This window comes from Triticum urartu, chromosome 7A (genome assembly GCF_056163025.1).
Source record: "Triticum urartu cultivar PI428250 chromosome 7A, HENAU_Tu73, whole genome shotgun sequence".
Classification (NCBI taxonomy): Eukaryota; Viridiplantae; Streptophyta; class Magnoliopsida; order Poales; family Poaceae; genus Triticum; species Triticum urartu.
The window spans coordinates 161,004,542-161,022,795 of record NC_141879.1 but is presented as its reverse complement, the minus strand read 5'-3'; the positions used below and the strand labels follow the sequence as shown (position 1 = coordinate 161,022,795).

The window sequence follows — 18,254 nt, the reverse complement described above, 5'->3', positions numbered from 1 at the left end:
CGCGTTGGTCACCGTTTAGTCGCAACGGCTAGCTGGACGATGCTCCTCGCTGGCTATTTAAACGCCATCCTTCCTTGCTTTGGATGGCCATTCCAAGCTTCTCCCATTCTCCATTATTCTCAGATTATCTGGGCTTGCAAAGCATGTGTTCGTCCATGTCCCGTAGCAGTGCGACACCACCGCCATCTCATCACACGAGCAACCAGATGCCGCCACTCCCGCTCATCCGTTGCCCCGAATGCAACGCCGGCTACGTCCTGTGGTTTGTCTCCGGGACAGAACTAAACCCAGGGAGGCACTTCTACAAGTGCGAACGGCATGGGGTAAGTTTTTTCATATCCTCGCAGCTCATGTTCTCCGGGGCATGCTGATTCTTGTTCATTCTGCAGCATGGAGGGTGCAAGTTTTGGAAGTGGGAGAACAAGTACATACAGTACTTAAGCCAGCGGTGGGGACATCTGATTTCGCACGCGTCGGTTCATCGCCACGTCGCGCTGCTCGAGCAGAACCATGCATTCCTGAAGAACATATTGATGTTGTGCCTCGCGAATTTGGTGGTCATGGTCACTATCTTCCTCCTCAAGTTCTGAAGCACCACCCCGTCCTGCGTACGTAGTGTCATACTCATACATGCCTTCGTCTTGCTGCCGCTCAGTGGAGTTTGATGTACCCACCGCATTGCCATGGCCATGAACATGGCAATGTCGTAGTCACACATGGGCTGTATCCCCTCTGCGTTGGGAATGCCGTTTCCTTTTTGTATGTTACAGTATCTCTAGCGATCTGCATGTATCAGTTAGTACGTCCAGCTTGACCATGCAAGGGCGGGAGCTGCTAAGTGCAATTAATTATGTACCCCCCGCCATCGTAATTAGACTGTCTCTAATCAAGAAACAGATGCAAACACGTATTTTTTGTAAGAGAGAGTGGAGTCATGAGTCATCGCCCAGTCGTCGTCCGCCATGCACTTGAATGCACCAATAAGAGAAGGCGATGCGCCCCATCAATGCCACACCCATGATTAATTGATTGCTCCAATTACGACGGCCTGCAACGGAGCAGAAGACGCCAGGGCACGCGTGCTCTATAAATTGAGCTCCCGCGGCCCGAGCCTCGACCCACACACCACACGGTTCCTTCGTCTGGTAGCACACAGCCACAAACACGTGATTCACCGTCTCTGTAAACACCACCGCCGTCGCCGTGTTGTGGCCATCGCCGGACACCGGTAACGGTAAGGTAAGCATCTTCTTCTCGTTGCTCCTTTCTTTCATTCTGTACTCGTGAAGGTGTAATCAATCCCCCTTGTCCGCGTGTGTGTGCGTGTGTATGCAGATGGATGAACCCATGCACCCCCAAGGCACGAACGACACGAGCAACCCCTCCCCAACGTCACGCTGCTCTCCAACAAAAGTACGTGCCATGCTTGATTCCTTTGATGACTTCAAACAATCTCTTGTCGAGGAGATGGGTTTTGAAGGCATACTAGAGGTGCCACATTTGCCAAGGATTAGCCTGAGATTAAGTATATGGATCATGGCTAGAGTTGATGAGCTGTCTAGAACTATTTACATCCGTCCTGGCAGACAAATGTCCTTCAGGGCAGCGGACGTGTTCAAAGTTTTTGGAGTACCGTCTGGCCGCGTACATATACAGAAAGCGTTGATCGCCGAGACAAACCACGTGCGCGATGTGCTAAGTATAAACTCGAGCGGTAAAAACCTATTATCTGCTGTCGAGAAAATACTAGTTAGACCAATAGACGAGTCAAGTTCTAAACTCGAGATAGACAGTTTCAAAATGGCATTTGTCATTTTCGTAATGGGGCATCTGCTTGCCCCGTCGACGACCCACGATCACACAAACACGCATTACTGGGGGGCACTCGTCCAGATAGACCACGTTAGCGAGTTTGATTGGTGCAAGTACATGATAGAAGAGTTGATGGTTGCATGTTCAAGAGTAAAAGCAGATCTCAAGGTAGGACGGCCTGTCACGTATCTCCACGCCTGCCATTTATTCTTGCAGGTTAGTTTCAGGATTTCTACCGCTAGAATCAATTGTGCCCATACGCACGTTTAACATTTTATTTTATGTAAATAGGTCTTTTACCTAGACAACCTTGATCTCGGGATTTTCAACCTACCGCACACTACATTCCCTCGAATAGCTGTGTTCGACGACATGCAGTTCAGGCGTATGCTTTTACAGTGCAGCGTTGAGGGGAAAGGCAGTACAGACTTCTCCAGCGCAATGGTCCTGTTCTTGAATTTCCAATTTTTATTATTCACCTCTAAAAACCACGTTTTGATTTTACGAACCCACGTGCTGATCCTTCAACCGCAATTATATCAACTGTACAGATCCGCGAGGCTGATCAGGTGTGCTATACCAGGAGTGCGTGGGACACCCCACCAGATCCAGTTGGCCGCGCGGCTCCCATGCTGCCCGGCCTACCATGCAACAGAGTACGGGCGCCAGCTAGGCCACACGGGACCCACACCATCGCTAATCCGCAGCCGATCTCGTTCAGGCTGCCCCAAGTGCCGCATGGAGCGTCACCCACTCCAATCACACCAGCTCCTCTTTTCCCACGCATGCCGACCGGAGGCGACTTCTCTACGTATCTAAAGAATAATTACCCAAAACTGGTATGCCAATCATTTTGTAATCAACGATCATTTTTTTGCTGCATGCGCGCATCTATTTCATCGGGCACGCCACATTATCCGACTTCGATAAATAAGGCTTGACTGGTCTGCCCCAGGCAAGTTCGAGTGTCGGGATGCTAATGAAGCGGCACAACGCCACCACTTTTAGGATTGCAAACACCCTCAAGACCGACTTAATACAGGAGAACACTCAGTTTCTCAACTCGCTAGTTAGTGAGCTCGGCGAGGGGTGCATATGCTGCAGCCTCCGATCGGTACCATGCATCATCACCACACCTGCCCCCTCGGGTTCTCCACAGTGCACGAACATCTACCGTCGCAAGCTAGAAATGACCGAATCCGATGGTACGTCCATTACTTGCACTCGTGCCTAATTATTCCCCCACCGGCTAGACGAATAAACCCTTCTGTTTCATTTTTTTTCACAGGGGAAAGCTCTTCTGGTCAGAAGTTCACGTCATCGGCCTCGTCCGGGCCTAAGAAGAGGAAAGGGCCACTTGTCCCAGCTGTTTTTTTTACCGATTTATTTCACGATTTCGTGTTTTTTTCTTAGTGCTAAGCGGGACAAGCCTTTTTACTGATTAGACATATCTTTCCCGGCAGACCAGGAGACCACCAGCGCGGCGGGTTTTGTCACGCCGACACAAGCCAAAACCTTGTTCACAAGTCAATCACCAGCAGACGAGCAGAAGGGGTGGTGGGACGGGCTCGCGGGTTTGATTATGTTGATGGACGGAGATGCAGCGCACCCGGCCGACGCGGTCCTGTTCGGCCAGGCTTCATCTGAATTGCCACCGAAGCAAGAGCGGGCGCACATGGGGTTCGCCGTGTCGCACTGGATTGATGGCAAATGCCGTCCAAGTTTTCAAGTCCCTGTATGGAAAGCCATCGACGGATTCCTGAAGAGCATCTCAATTGAAGAAATCGAAAGGTACATGCAACCCACTTCGTCAATCCTCGTACCAAAACCAGTAATGTTCTTCACGCACGAACTAACACTTTTTGTCCGTAGGCCTTTTGTAACTCATGCCACGCCAAGGTACATCTCCATCACCCCAAGCCCACTATTGACCCAGATTTTAGGAAAGGACCCATTAGACCACGAAGTATGTTCTCTTATATTCCGACGTCAAGATCAGATCGATGGCGAGTCACTTTACGTGAACAACCAGCCTCGTTTTCGTTTATTCCTAGAGCCAGATATATCAGTCAGTATCTAAATTATGAATAACACCTTATCACCAACAGCGCTCTCATTTTTCTGCTTAGAATTTGACAACCTTCTATCTTAGACTGCCGCTTTGGCTGGAGAAGAAATCTGGACACTTGTTCCTGCAACGGCACAGTTCATTGGGCCGCATTTGACACACAACATCGCGGAGTGCAGAATGGTATGCGTCAATAACCCACCCCGTTTAACGATATGCGGAAAATACAGACCATGCTGCTTACCACTCCATTTTCTTTAACATTTGCAGTTTTTCCTGCCAACCATTTTCGACTTTGGATGGTGCCTGTACAACTGGGATATGCAGCGCAAGAATATTAATATTTTTGATCCGTCATACAGGAGCTGCATCACACAGCGTCGCACGGACCTCCTGGAAGCCGTCGCCGACAAGCTCCACGTGGCGCTATTCACCACGATTTACAAGCTGTTCAACAACTGGCACGTGGATTGCATTAGATGGGAGAAAATCTTCCACGTCACTTCGCCTACCACAGTCAAGCAGTAAGTTATCTTTCTCGCTTAACGGTTTTACGCACAATCCATTGTTAAATTACTAATCCGATCGCAGGAAGGACACCGGGATTTGGATTGTCCGCGTGGCAAAACACTTCGATGGCAACCAGGTTCTTGCGGATATGTCACAGGTGCGTTTTTCGATTTGCTTGCGATTTGGATTTGCGACCGGTGGACTGGCTAGTTGACAATCTAACCATGCATTTCGTAACCACGCATGGATCAATCGTAGGAGAGCGGCAGGAGATTCTGACCGAGCTCGTTGAAATGAAGGGCAACATGGCCCCCCTGTCGGATAGCATCACCAACCTAATCACCTCATGGCCCGCCCAAGAGCTCTAAGTTTCGCGTGCTGGCTGCCCTTCCATATAAAATAAACACAGGGCTTGCACCCTAGTACGTGTAATGTGTCTAGTGGCCAACCAAGCCCGTTTCGGGGGCTGTAAACAAATATCTATGTACTGTAATGCGTGTAGTGGGCAACCAGGACCGATTATTGTAATATATAATAATCACTCGCCCTCTAATGCGTGTAATGAGTCGGTGAGTGTAATATATAATCAAAGACTGTGGGCTTCGATCGGTCAAAGTATAAATGCCATGGGTTTCGAACACGCGCGCTAGCTACCTGCAACGCTACAAGCTACCCCAGACGTATAGCACAGTCGCCTCCCGTCGCGCCAGTACTGTTGCACTGCTGAGCAATAAAACTAGGTTTGCGTGCGCCTCAGAATATCTTTGCCGCACGGAAACGGTGGCGTCGACATGCAGTTAGCTAGCTGACTTTTCCGACGCACGCACGACGAGGAGGAGGCAGCACCATTGTTTCCGGTCCACATCATGGTCGACAGCTCTCTTGCCCGAGACCAGGAAACAATCTCCGCTGGTTCAACGAAAAAGGTGACGACATTTTCTGTGACGGCAAAACCCAAACCAAAATTACGATGTTGTTCATACATGTCTTCATACACAAATCACATACTAAGCATTCTCTTAGGAATGCAAACATGGGACGTGCCCGGTAATGTCTTCAAGACCCCAAGCAAGAGAAGCTTTTTTGAAGATTTCCAAACCCCAATGAGGGGCATTTGGAAAAATTGCCTGCTTCGTGGTGTCACATTCTAAGTTTTAGGAATGCAAGAAACGAAATACTTTTTCTCTTGCGATGCTTCCAACAGCATGATAGCTTTCAACAGAGAAAGAAAACATACATGGTTAACCAGTTTTCTAACTATTCGCATGGTCGCATCGTAGTTTACAAATGAGCGGCACTTGTCTTACATCATAAAATTATTTATACAGATAAATTTTTGTGTTCAGTTCTACAAGTTGAAGAAACAGAACTCCCGCTCGATAGGTGCATTCCACCACGAAGATGAGTGCACTGATGACTTAACCCCTTGGTGCGGTCACACCTTTATCTAAAACATAAGCAAAGAGAAAACCAAACATTTTTTCTTCGCGACCCTCCGACACCATGATAGCGGTGAAGAGAGAAAGAAAACATACATCGAATTCATCGGTTTTCTAACTAATCGCGTGGTTTTCTACATAAACCGTTTCCGTTTATATCAAGATGAGCTTCACTCCCGTCGATGATTCGATTTGGCCGTACACGAATTGAACCAAAGAGGCTTATTTAACTTTTCAAACAACAAATGAGCCCCATAACATTTTCCAACGTAATATAAATTGGTGTTTCGGTGGGTTTGGGTGTTGGCCGTACACAAATTGAACCAAAGAGGCTTCTTCAAAGTTTTCAAACAACAAATGAGGGGCACTTGTCATACACCATAGCTTTTTCCACCGCAATTTTTATTGGTGTTCGAGTGGATTTTCTTACAAGGAGAATAGCTTCCAAGCTAAACCACCCAATCCCCCAAGATTGGGTGTTGGCCGTACTCGAACTGAAATAATGAGGATTTTCTCATTTTCCAAAAAAACAAAACGAGGGCCACTTGTCATACACCATACATTTTTTTCCCGCAACATTATTTAGTATTTGAATGGATGTTCTTCCATAGAGAATAGCTTCTTGGAATCCAAGAACTCAAACAACAGATGATTTTTTTTAAATCTCCAAATTCAAAAGAGGGGCATTTTGCGTACAACATAGCTCTAGTCTATAGGTACACACAAAAATGGTGGGACATGCCTCGTGCTGTTTACAAGAAAGCAATCCAAAGAGGATTTCTAAAAGTTTTAAAAAACCAAACATGGGGCATTCATCATACACCGTAGTTTTACAAATGACCGGCACTTGTCTTACACCATAAAATTAATTATACAAGTTGAAGAAACAGAACTCCCGCCCGATAGGTGCATTCCACCATGAAGATGAGTGCACTGACGACTTAACCCCTTGGTGCGGTCACACGTTTCACGCCTTTATCTAAAACATAAGCAAAGAGAAAACCAAACATTTTTTCTTCGCGACACCTCCGACACCATGATAGCGGTGAAGAGAGAAAGAAAACATACATCGAATTCATCGGTTTTCTAACTAATCGCGTGGTTTTCTACGTAAACCGTTTCCGTTTATATCAAGATGAGCTTCACTCCCGTCGATGAACCGGATGAGCGGTTTCTACGTAAACCGGTTTGGCCGTACACGAATTGAACCAAAGAGGATTTTTTAACTTCTCAAACAACAAATGAGCCCCAAAACATACACCGAATTATCCGGTTTTCTAACTAATTGCATGGTCTCTTGCATAAACCGTTCCTGTTTCTATTAAAATGAGTGCCACTCCCGTTGATGATTGGTGTTTGAGTGGATGTTCTTCCAAGGAAAAAAGCTTTGAAGCTAAACCGCCCAATAACCCAAAAGAAGACGCGGTCGCACGGCTTTGTCTAAAACATATTCAAAGAAACAAACCAAACACACGCTTTCGTCCCGATGCTTCTGACAACATGACATAAAATTAATTATACATATAATATTCGGTGTTCAGGTCTACAAGTTGAAGATACGGAACTTTGCGCCCGATAGGCGCCTTCCACAACGAAGATGAGTGCACTGACGACTAAAGCCCTTGGCATGGGTAGTTCTAATTATACAAATAATATTTGGAGTTCATATTACAAAGTAGATCCAGCAGTCATTTTTGGAGTCCGAACAATTGACAACCTTAGAGGCTTCAGGCAGGTGGGTTTAACACGATGGCTGGAGGCAGGGCGTTGTTTCTTGGCATAGTAAGCACCAGCATCATGAGCTTCTGCTTGAACCGCAGCATCTTGTCCTGACAACACAAACCAAACAAATATTCAGAAAGAGTTCATCACTCCGAGAATAAATAGTTGCTAGGACAATGCACGCACCGCCCACATCCCTTCTGTCATGAACTCCCCATCAAAGCACATAGTGTAGTGTAGAGTGTAGAACGGAGTGTCATCGCTGCATCCGAGCACAAGTTATACGTAAATTTGATATTCTAAGCTGCAGATCAAACATCAAAGCGGATGGACGGGGGGCGCATACCTGTTCGATGGCTCATGCATCAGACGGTGAGCCGCCCTTTTGAATTCATCTTCTCGGACATGCCACCCTTTGAAAAACTTGTCAATGCACTTGCACAACCCATAGAGCATCCTGTCGAGGACCCGTGCGTGTTGCCTCTCCAGCTCTAGAAGGTTCCACTGGGTACGTCTCGGATCCATCACGTGAGCAATTTTCTTCAGCATGTCGAAAACATAGAGCACATAGAAACCTCCCTCGTCCTTGAACGGCACGGTTATCTGAAAAAAGCACATCCATGCAGCTGTCACGTAACATGCTAAAACATGGTTATGAACTAACGATCTACGGATCAGCTGGGGATTACCGGGCGGCATGTCTCCACATCGTATCCCAGGTGCTCGCCAACAAACAAGTTTTTTATGTAAGGATCGCTCAAGAAACCGTCGCCCACCTCCATGATCCGGGACTGCACGAAACAAGGAACAAGACGCTCAGGCCACGATAATCATGTATGGATCATTGAACTAAACATCGCCGATTCGAATTACGTACCGCAAAGTAAGGCGGCATTGGGTGACGGAAACACGCCCTGTCTGAAGGATCGTACCACCTTGCATCTTGTTCCCTCATCATCATGTTTGCGACTTCGAAACCCTTGTCATCCAGTGTCTGACAAAAGTTTTCATAAATTTCATAGCCAGTCATTTTCACATGAGGCTGACCCTGTTGATCGACCCAGACACTGCAAAAAGGCGGGGATGCGATCAGTTAGATATAACGCTAGCTGCTGAACAAACAACATGCGATAAATTCAGTGTTTTCTCAAAACGCACTGGGACCAACAGTACCTGTTCAATACATCTGGGGCTAACTGTTGTATTTGTACCCAAGCGGCGTGGGCGACTAGAGGCGACACGAATTCGTAATTGAACTCCGGGATGCGGAATGGTGAGACACCATTCTCCGTGGAGATAACGATCTTCCTCCCATATCCCTCCTCACCAAACCTTGCCAGCAAGTTTAACTCACGAACAGCTGCACCTGCATTGACAAGTGTCGTTCAGCTGCGAATACAAATTTAGTATCCTGACATAAGTAAATTCCATTCACAGGAACCACTTATGTCTATCCTGGTAAACAATGATCTCGTTGCTGTCCTCCACCTCCCTTTCTTTCCTCTTCCCCAGTTGCACGAAGCCCATATTTTCACCAATCGGCCGCCCAGCCCCTGCATCATGCTGGCCACACCGGATAGGCTGCACCACATTCTCTAATCCACCATCTAGATACAACTGGCCAAAAGACCCCATGGACATGAATATTGGCACACCCGGCAGAACGGAACCGGGGTGGTGGGTGTCACGTGGCTGCCTAGGCAGTAAAAGGAACGGACCTGGAGGGGAAGCAACCAGTTTCTCATTTAATTCACTGAAGTAAGCATCGGTGCTGTTGGTATATGCATAAATGCTAGGTCTCACCTGTCTCGGCGTGCTCAATGTGGCCATGGGCAGAGCTCGCGGGAGCAACTGGCACTGGACAGACGGCAACTGCATCGCGTACTCCTTGTTCAGCAGGCATCAATAAATTGGTAACATCTACCGCATCTATCACATTGCAAGAGGAAAACTTACCAGGACGAAGGACGCCTGCCGTGGGGATCATTTCGTCAGGCTCTCCTGCTTGTGCTCCACTGCATCCTTCCCCGGAAGCACCCCCCTGGTACGCACCTGCGCATTAAAACCAACAATCATTTGTTTTTTTGCCAAAAATGAACAGACATTGAATTAATGCAACGGTAGATACAGAGTACGTGCGTTGTCCTGGTTACCTGATTGCGCAGCGACTACAATCACTTGGTTTTTAAGCTCGTTTACTGAATCACCCAGGCCCAACCCATCCACGTACTTGAGCAAAGCTTGCATGTCCCGCATTTTCATCACCCTCTCGTTAGCAAGGTGCCTTTCAATCTCTCTGTGCATGTTTTCGTTCATGCAGGTGATTGTCCCGTCGTTAAGTGCAGTTAAGTTGCGAAAGAACAAAGTATTGCGCTCAGCACTAGCCAGCGCATGCTCTTTCAGTGAGCGATCTATGAAAGATTTTGCCTGAAACCAAACACAATGGTTAGTGCGCACCACTTCTGCAGGTGGCTAAAAAGAATGGGTTTAATGAAATCACCTCCTGGATTTGTCTCCTGACATTTTCTCTGTTCCATGGCAAGCTTTGATCCGTCATACGCCTGGCCTGTTGCATGCATGAATGGGTCAGAACAAGGGTGGTGTGCACAAAAAAAGAAACATGGGATGAAGGCCAATGATCACCTTCATCACACCGTATCTCTTCGGAATGCTGCCTATGGCTGTATCTTTGAGTATCAGTTTTGACAAGTTGGAGGCAGTGTAGAACTTTATTCTCGGGCGCACAAGCGGGTCAGGCTGGACAGATGCAGAAGTGTCGACCGAGTCGAAATACAATGCCTGCCACGGAAGCAAACCGACTCAATTTAGTTCAAGCCCTGAACAAACATAATATTAATTCAAATTCCTACGCACGATGGAAACAGGCACCTCACCTGCAACACTAGCGGGCCCCCGTACAGCTGCGGCCTCTTCCCTTCACTGTGTATTGCATGGGCCGCCTGGGTTGCGCCGATGAGCTCAGAATGAACGTATCTTCCCCAGTTCACCCTGTGCAGGTTAGCCGGCTCCATGCAAATAGCATACGCCTCCGTTGGGGACAGTGTGCCTCCTCTCCCTAGGAATAAAACAAGTTGCCATGCAAAGCATGGCAAAACCGACCTGGATCCTGATCTTGTCCTCTTTAGACAGGGTGGTCTGGCATGGTTTCTTCAACGCCCATCTAATGTCACCGACAGTTATGTAAAAGCTCGACGGGTGCAACCCTAGGTACTCTCTGATCTGCGCTAGCTGTGCCGTTGAAGGCGCAACATCTCTCTTTTCTATTTCTATATCTCCGCCTAGTGCAATTCCTAAGATGTTGTGGATGTCAACCTCGTTGAATGTGACGTAAACGCCATCATCTATCTTGAGTGCACCACGCTCAAGGTCTACATCTAGGAATAAACTCCAGCAGTTCTCCCGATCCACATGGGTTATGTTGCCTATAGCCAGCATCCCCCCGAGACCAATCTCCCTTACTGTTCATCAGTAAAAAGAACAGCCGCTTCATACACATCTTTGGGAGCGAAACTACTGTCTACTGTGCATTTTGGTTGCGCGGCTTTCTTCCTAGACTCATAAACCTTGCTACAACATGGACGGCTAGACCCGGACATCTAAACGAAACAAAGGATAGGAGAGCAAAAGAGAACAGGGAACAAGAAACAAGAGTGCCCCATCAGTATACATCCAAGCAAATGCGAGAAAGTATTACATCTAGCAAAGGGATTTTTTCTCACCTCGCAGTTGGCCGCCGCTCCGGCGACGCGCTCGCTCCAGAAGCAGAGCTCTCGCAGTGGTAGAGTGCTCTGGTTCTTGGATAGATGAATGGCTTCCCTCAGACGACTCCCCCTCGGGCAAGCTCTTTCTTATGCACGCGGAGGGGAGGGGGTAGAGAGTACAGAAGAGTAATGCCTGACTAAACAGCTCTGTCTACTCGCGTCAAATCGGACTGCCAGGGCGGCAAAGCGCGATGATGGCCTGTGCTCGCTGGCTGAGCATGGCTTCAAGGCGCGGTACGTCCTCTATCCGGCCGGGATCTCCTAGCATACCATGTCTATGTATTAAACTAAACTACATGCTCGGTACGAAGAACCTTTTGCAAGCACGTAGCCGGCTGTCCAGGGCCACTACACACGCGGCCACACGTGATCTGGTCACACATGCACGCATTGAGCACCGCTGCGGCGAGTTTGAAAATCGTTCACACCAATCCATATGAAAAAAAGAATTATGGAGTAAATCGCCCTAATCAATTCTCACAGCACTATACAGGTCAACGCCTCTTTATGTATGCAAACCACCCATCGCGCGATCAAGCGCAAGATGACAACCAGGGACTAAATTGCTAGGCAGCCCAAGACACAGCGAACCGGAGGAAGCATGGCCACCCATCAAAACCCGTACCACCGCTCATTTTTGTAAAACCAGAGCCACTGTTGTGATGACGGATGCAGGTCACGCAATCCTAGCGCAAGATCACCCACCCACCCACCCCCCATAGCACAACACTGTTCACATTTTGACTAACCTTTCCTTCGGGGAGGCACAACTTTTTTATTTATATTGGACAGTCTGGGTCCATGTCATTGGTAATCTTCAGTTGGTTTCCGACCCGTGAAGATGTATGAGAGAGTAGAAAGTTGGGGTTATTCATTTTATGCACCAACATTTAGTTTCCTCTTTCTTCATCTCTTCCGGAGTGGAACCGGTGACGCCGGGGGTGGTGGGGGGGGGCGGAGGGTGGTGGTGTACGTGCCCCGGTCGTATCATCGATTTCTCGTCCCGCTGAGATTCGTGTCTGATGATCGGCCGTCGACACTCTCGCGGGTGGCGGTTGTGTCAACTGCCGTATCAAATAAAATGCCCCACGCTAGCATTCATAAAACATGCGGGAAGTTTAGATTCAAACCTATTGTCCAAAAAAAGGACAAGCCCTCTCGTAAACATTGTGGTAGGCTCGGGCTTTCTTTTTATACACCGAGAACTGAAAATGTCGCCTTCGAGCCTCCGAGAATTGCATGTGGTTAGAATACACCCACTCCTACGCGGCTGTTTTGTGCCCAATAGAACTTATTGTGGATTCGCTGAAGAGCGACAAATGAACTATTCGACTTTAGGTTTTTCACGAGTGCAAGTCATGTGTGGGAACACACATTTGTTCGTGTTTCTGAAAATCTCACCAGCGCATTTTTTCTGCTTCACGTGGGTGACCATGGATCGGCTTTTTCCCAGAAGGAATGGACTGTTCAAATTATGTTCTCCTTTTCTATCTTGACGTGCACCCACTCCTACGCGGAATTTTCTTGTCGATTCGTTGAATAGCGACATCTGGATTATTCGATTTAGGTTCTCCCCTTCCTTTTCGAAACCGACGCAAAAGGTGGGTGTAGTCATTTCTTCTTTGCGGAAAACTCGCCCTGGCTAATTTACGCCTAACGTGCGTCACCAGGGTTTGTCTTTCCCCCAGAATTAATAGATCTTTCAAATTAGGTTTTCTTTTATGTTGAAAGCTACAAACATAACGGCGCTATTCATTCCGACTTTTTTTTAAAATGAACCGACGCCATTCATTACAACTTTTATTTAACGAACGACGCCATTTCATTTCCAACTTTTTGTGTGTTGTCTATAATGCAGTTTTTATTTTTTTGCCTTTTGCAATATCACACCGTCTTTTACACACACCCAATGGATATACAGACAGCCTGTTTACATTTTTTTCAAACCCTAAATCCTAGGATTAGACGGTAGGCCTGTACGATGCATTCGTTGTGTTCATAAAACCATAGGCAAGAAAAGAATTTTTGCGCCGTCAGACATTTTTTATTCATGAGTCGTACAAGCATCATACACCTGGGCGCACGCGAACCGGTTACCACAGCTGGCCCATTGGGCATCAATACAGTTTGGGCCTTTTACATGCAACGCTGTCGACCTCGTCGTCGTCTTCCCATGAAGCCCACACCCACCTGTATACTACAACGTGAAATAGTCGATCCCCAGCAGGTTCAGGTTTTATCTCTTGCACCAGCTCTGCAGACTCATGAGGGTCATTCTCACCCGACCCTTCTGTTAAATCATAAACTTCTGCATCCAGGGATGCATTGTCTGCCACGCATTCTTCATTCTTACCTCCGATATCTGCCGCACGCACGCTACCCTGAAATCATAGAGTTTGTGCATCCCAACTATAAGACTCCATGAAAGCCAGCATCGTGTTCATTGAGAATGCAACCATCGGAAAAAGCTTACATCGTTCTGAGGTTGAGCAACACCTTGTCTCCCAACTGCCCTTCTGTACTAACTGCACGCACCTCGCGCTGTATACATAAAAAACGTAATGCATGAGGAGGGGGAACAAAACGTGCGCGCTGAAAGAAACAAAGAAGAGGCGAACGAGCACCTGAATTGTTTCTGTGCTGCCTCCTGAGTATGAGCCAGCTGAAGACGAGCTCGACATGATGCTTGTTGTGCCCATCTAGCACATGCACGAGGTGTTTATATAGCCCCCGCTCTAGGCGCGGGCGGATATGTTTGAATTTTGAAATCTGCAGACCCCACATAGCTGTAAGCTTGAATGCTTCATTTACCTCCGCGACCTGACGCGGGCTTAAACGCTATTTTCAAATTTACCCATGGCGCACCAGGTTACAGACGTGCTCTAGCCAGACACGCATGGACACAGCCAACCTTGTGGCAAAACAATGTGCTCCAGTTGGATGATGGGTGACTGTACATAAAAACATGGCACCTACCGAGATGCATTTTGAAGTCAACAATGTTCGAGAACTTTTATTAATACAACAGCCAAATACAGGGGACGAGAAGTTCAGACAAACATTTTGGAAAAACTAATGAGATGGAGGAACACCGGCCATCGAGGACAAGAGCGTCTTGCTGCATGTTGTTTTCCTATGCCCAGGCACTCCACACTTGCTGCATGTGCCCACTTTCCTTTCTTTTCTAGGGGCGTTACCACGGTCGGGGCAGGTGCTTGACTTGTGGCCTTTGCCCCTACAGATCGAACAAAACCTTGATCTTTTGTTGCTTCCCTTCTCATATGGAGCCTTGTCCCTGCTTGTTGTTGGCCGGCCACATTTCTTTTTCCTTTCTGGTGCAAGCAGACTCTCATCCAGATTGACAGTAAACCTGGATGCAGCCTCAGAAAAGTCTGAATTGTAGCTATCTGCATTTGGACAGGATCCTTCTGATGCCATGTCTTTGGACGTCGGTGCCCCCTCGCCTTGGTTTGCTGGTGGATGAACCGACACCGATGTTTCTCCTATGGCCGTTATGTGATTCCCTTCAACACTTCTTACAGAGCACGCCGCCTTACAAGTCTTGGTTTTCTTGCTGCAACCACCCGCAACTCCATTGTTCGAGACCTGCTGCTCAACGATGCCTAGGCCATCATTTGGTGCGCTAATCTCAGCTCCTCTCTCCCTAAGATCCACCAATCCATCCAACATGAATTTGTATGCTTCTAGGTTTCTGTCGCCCATTTTAACCACCTCCAGGGCAGTGATGTACAAAGTAGAATGTCTATAAGTGGGTGCGTCCGGCGGGCCCATGTCCTGTTGGTAATGTTTGAGATGATCCGGCAAATTATCTCTGCCATGTATGCTCCACCTCTTCAAGATGTGCCTGTGGGGAATCTCCCTAAGCCGGAGCACATTCATGACCTGTGAAGAACATATAATATCAGAAGGTGCATCGCCCAAGCAACAGGGGAGCTACATATGCATGATAAAAAACCTAGGTAGTCAGTTTCCCGCTTATTCAGATATTGGAGGTGAGATGAAATCCCTAGGTGTAGAATTGCCACCTTGCTAACCTGCAGCGAGTGACAGCAGACCATACCCATGTGCTCGAACAGGCCGCATGTGCACGAAAATACCCCAGATTATCAAACACATTGACCTCATATCGGCATTTGAACCATTTCTCTCGCTTTTCAGCCTTGACGTGAGTCACCATGTATTTCTGCTTTGGTATGATCTCTTCTACATCATAGCTTCCGGATTCATACAATATTCCTCCAAAAATCTCAAACATCTTCCTGGTATAAATCTTGCTAGCGTGCACTTCTATTGGGGTGTTGACCTTCAAGACAGCTCCACTCTGCAGTAAAACAACAAGAGAGAAAATATATGTCGTTAAATGCCCCACGAGTTTTTGGTTGTCGGGCGGACATTATGTGGAATTTGTCATACCAGCCTGGTTCGTTTCTCCTGGAACCCTTCTTCTTGTTCACGGTCAAACTGCAGCTTGTTATATTGCTTGACAAAAAGATTCATTGAGCAAGAAGGTGGAACATATTGTTTCAACATGTGATTTGCGCTCTCACTCCTTCCAGTACTGGTTTGCCTGGCACAGAATTTTGCTGCAAAGTATGGTTTGGCCCATTTCTGCCTTGTTTCATAAATTTGCGTCAGGTACGTGTTCTTAGTCAGTGAGTACTTCTCAAGCAACGCTGCCCACCCGTCCTCGAACTCCTCGATGGTGAGCATCTCGTGGACCAACTTGTGGAATTCTGCCCTGGAATCAGACTTCTTTGTGTAATTAGACCCCAGGCTCTCTTTGGCCTTCTTCAGGATGTGCCACTTGCACCATCTGTGTGTTGCATCTGGATATATTTCCTCAATAGCGACTTCCATCGCCCTGGCTTGGTCTACACAACACGACATACAAGTCAATCATAGATCTTCACGCAACTAAAAGGGAATAACATAGATGCATTTCATTTTACCTGTCAAAATTGTAATTGGTCTTTTCCCTCCCATCATCTTCACAAACTCATCAAAAATCCATTTGAAAGTGTCGACCGTCTCATCTCGCATGAGCACACCAGCATACAACACACTCTGGAAGTGGTTGTTCACGCCAACAAAAATTCCGAATGGCATATCGTATAGATTGGTCTTGTATGTTGTGTCGAATGTGACCACATCGCCAAAGTGATGGTATTGTTTTTTGCTACGCCCATTTGTCCACATGAGAGTGCGTATCCTACTTTCATCGTCTACCTGCACATTGTAAGTAAACTCGCCGTCTTGGACTTTCAATTCTGAAAAGATGGCCATTGTCTTCTGTACATCATCGTCCGCCTGCTCCCTACTCAGCTTCCCACACAGTGTCCTCAAGCATCTTTTGGTGAACGGAACGTTTTCTACCCTTCCAAAAAAAGTTGCAAGAATGTTGTAAACTTTGCTTAGGTTCACATTATTCTCTCTAAGCTGAGATACTAGCTCTCTCGTATATTTGTCAATATGCCTATGTGAAGGGAAGTGGAGTTTCTCAGCACATGTGTTCAACATCGAGTGATTGTGGCTGGACCTGAATTCGTTGATGTACCAGCCATCGTCATCTGTACGCAAGAGTCTTATCATGGCTTGGCATTGACACCGTGATGATGTTGAGTTCGCCTCTTTTGGCTTGCCCTGATTTTATCAAAAAAACAAAAGCTGGTAAGTGACCTGTCCGACCTTTCTGAACATGAAGCAAGAATCAGCATGATATTGTGGTTACTCACCGAGCAGCAGCACACAAACTCCCGCATGCATCTCGTTCCTTTGACATTGGTTCAGCTCTTTGCATATCTGATGCCAAACCCTGTCTCCCAGGAATAAAGATTGTAAAAATCGTAGGCCTCGATTATAGAGTCAAAAGTCAGCCCAACCGATGGTGTCACCACCGTGTCTGTTTTTCTTTCGGCAAATCCTGTGAGTGCTGTTTCCAAGGCTGTCACCCTTTCAGCACTTGTTGCTCTCTCGTTCTGGCATTGCCACCTTCCTGTTCCTGAACACGGCAAGGAAAGTGAGCCCATGTATGATTTATCTAAAGAGGCGTGAAGAAAAATGATAACTTGTGGCAGGAACTAGTTACCTTGTAACCCATCCAACTTTGTCATCAAGAGCCGTATATCTATTCTCCATCCTCGAAGCCCTATTGTCATCTAGATCCACATTGCCTGTTTCTGAAATAACGTCAACAGAATCCATCAAATCCGCAAATCTGCCACTGGGGTCGTCCTCGGTAACCTCTCGCAGCATGCTCAGCCTCTCCGAATCGACGCCAAAAACAGCAGAATCGGGGTAACTAGCACTCGCCCACGATAATCGCGAGCACACAGATCCGTTGCTTTCCCCCATAATCGGCGGCATGCTATGGAAGACAGGGGGGTCGATTATAGTTCGTCTAGTACTATGATGCTGAGAAAACAAGGGTATTCATATGGATCTTGCCAGGGATTACCTGGATTTCTCTGTTTTTGCTGAAGCCATGCTGTCTCCCCCCCTTTGTGCCTCCTCCAGTGCGCAGCTTCAAGAAGATGTACAGTGCTACTGGTCGGAGACGGCTCGCCCGCTTGCTAAATGATGGTGGACCCGACGTCAGGGCGTTTATGACCACACCACCGAACGGGTGTCCCAGCGTGTCGACTAGCTAATGGACAACGCTGTATTTGTACAAAAGTAAATGCATACTGGCCCATAAATGAGAGCGTATAGCGGGCGCATCCCGGCTAAGAACAAATAAAACACTGTGCCGTATTTGCTAGTGGGGAGGAGTTGCTATATTAGCTGCCGATCACGACGCGCTGCCGACGCACGAGATAACGACCTCGCGTGGCCGCATGTCCTCAAAATTCACATCGCATTTTCTTCTTCTTTTGAGATTGTCAGTGGATCTAGAGTGGGTGA

The 18,254-nt window shown here is 47.4% G+C and overlaps 1 protein-coding gene and 1 pseudogene across 1 annotated transcript; one reads left to right on the top strand and one right to left on the bottom strand.

Annotated features, from left to right (window-relative positions):
- Nucleotides 1–3,394: 3,394 nt before the first annotated feature.
- LOC147958762 (uncharacterized) lies at nt 3,395–4,758 on the top strand. Its single transcript, XM_087532292.1, has 6 exons — nt 3,395–3,603; nt 3,712–3,880; nt 3,965–4,063; nt 4,151–4,404; nt 4,472–4,547; nt 4,636–4,758. The coding sequence occupies exons 1-6, from the start codon at nt 3,395–3,397 to the stop codon at nt 4,756–4,758; spliced, it is 930 nt and encodes a 309-aa protein (XP_087388418.1).
- A 2,798-nt stretch (nt 4,759–7,556) lies between these two features.
- Nucleotides 7,557–17,597, bottom strand: LOC125554541 (uncharacterized; annotated as a pseudogene).
- Nucleotides 17,598–18,254: the final 657 nt, after the last annotated feature.

What these genes read in the sequence shown, in the direction of transcription:
- LOC147958762 (XM_087532292.1), top strand. Translation starts at nt 3,395, where the DNA reads ATGTTGATGGACGGAGATGCAGCGCACCCGGCCGACGCGGTCCTGTTC. An exon ending in TCAATTGAAGAAATCGAAAG is followed by an intron (nt 3,604 to 3,711) that starts GTACATGCAACC and finishes TGCCACGCCAAG; the next exon opens with GTACATCTCCATCACCCCAA. An exon ending in ACATCGCGGAGTGCAGAATG is followed by an intron (nt 4,064 to 4,150) that starts GTATGCGTCAAT and finishes TAACATTTGCAG; the next exon opens with TTTTTCCTGCCAACCATTTT.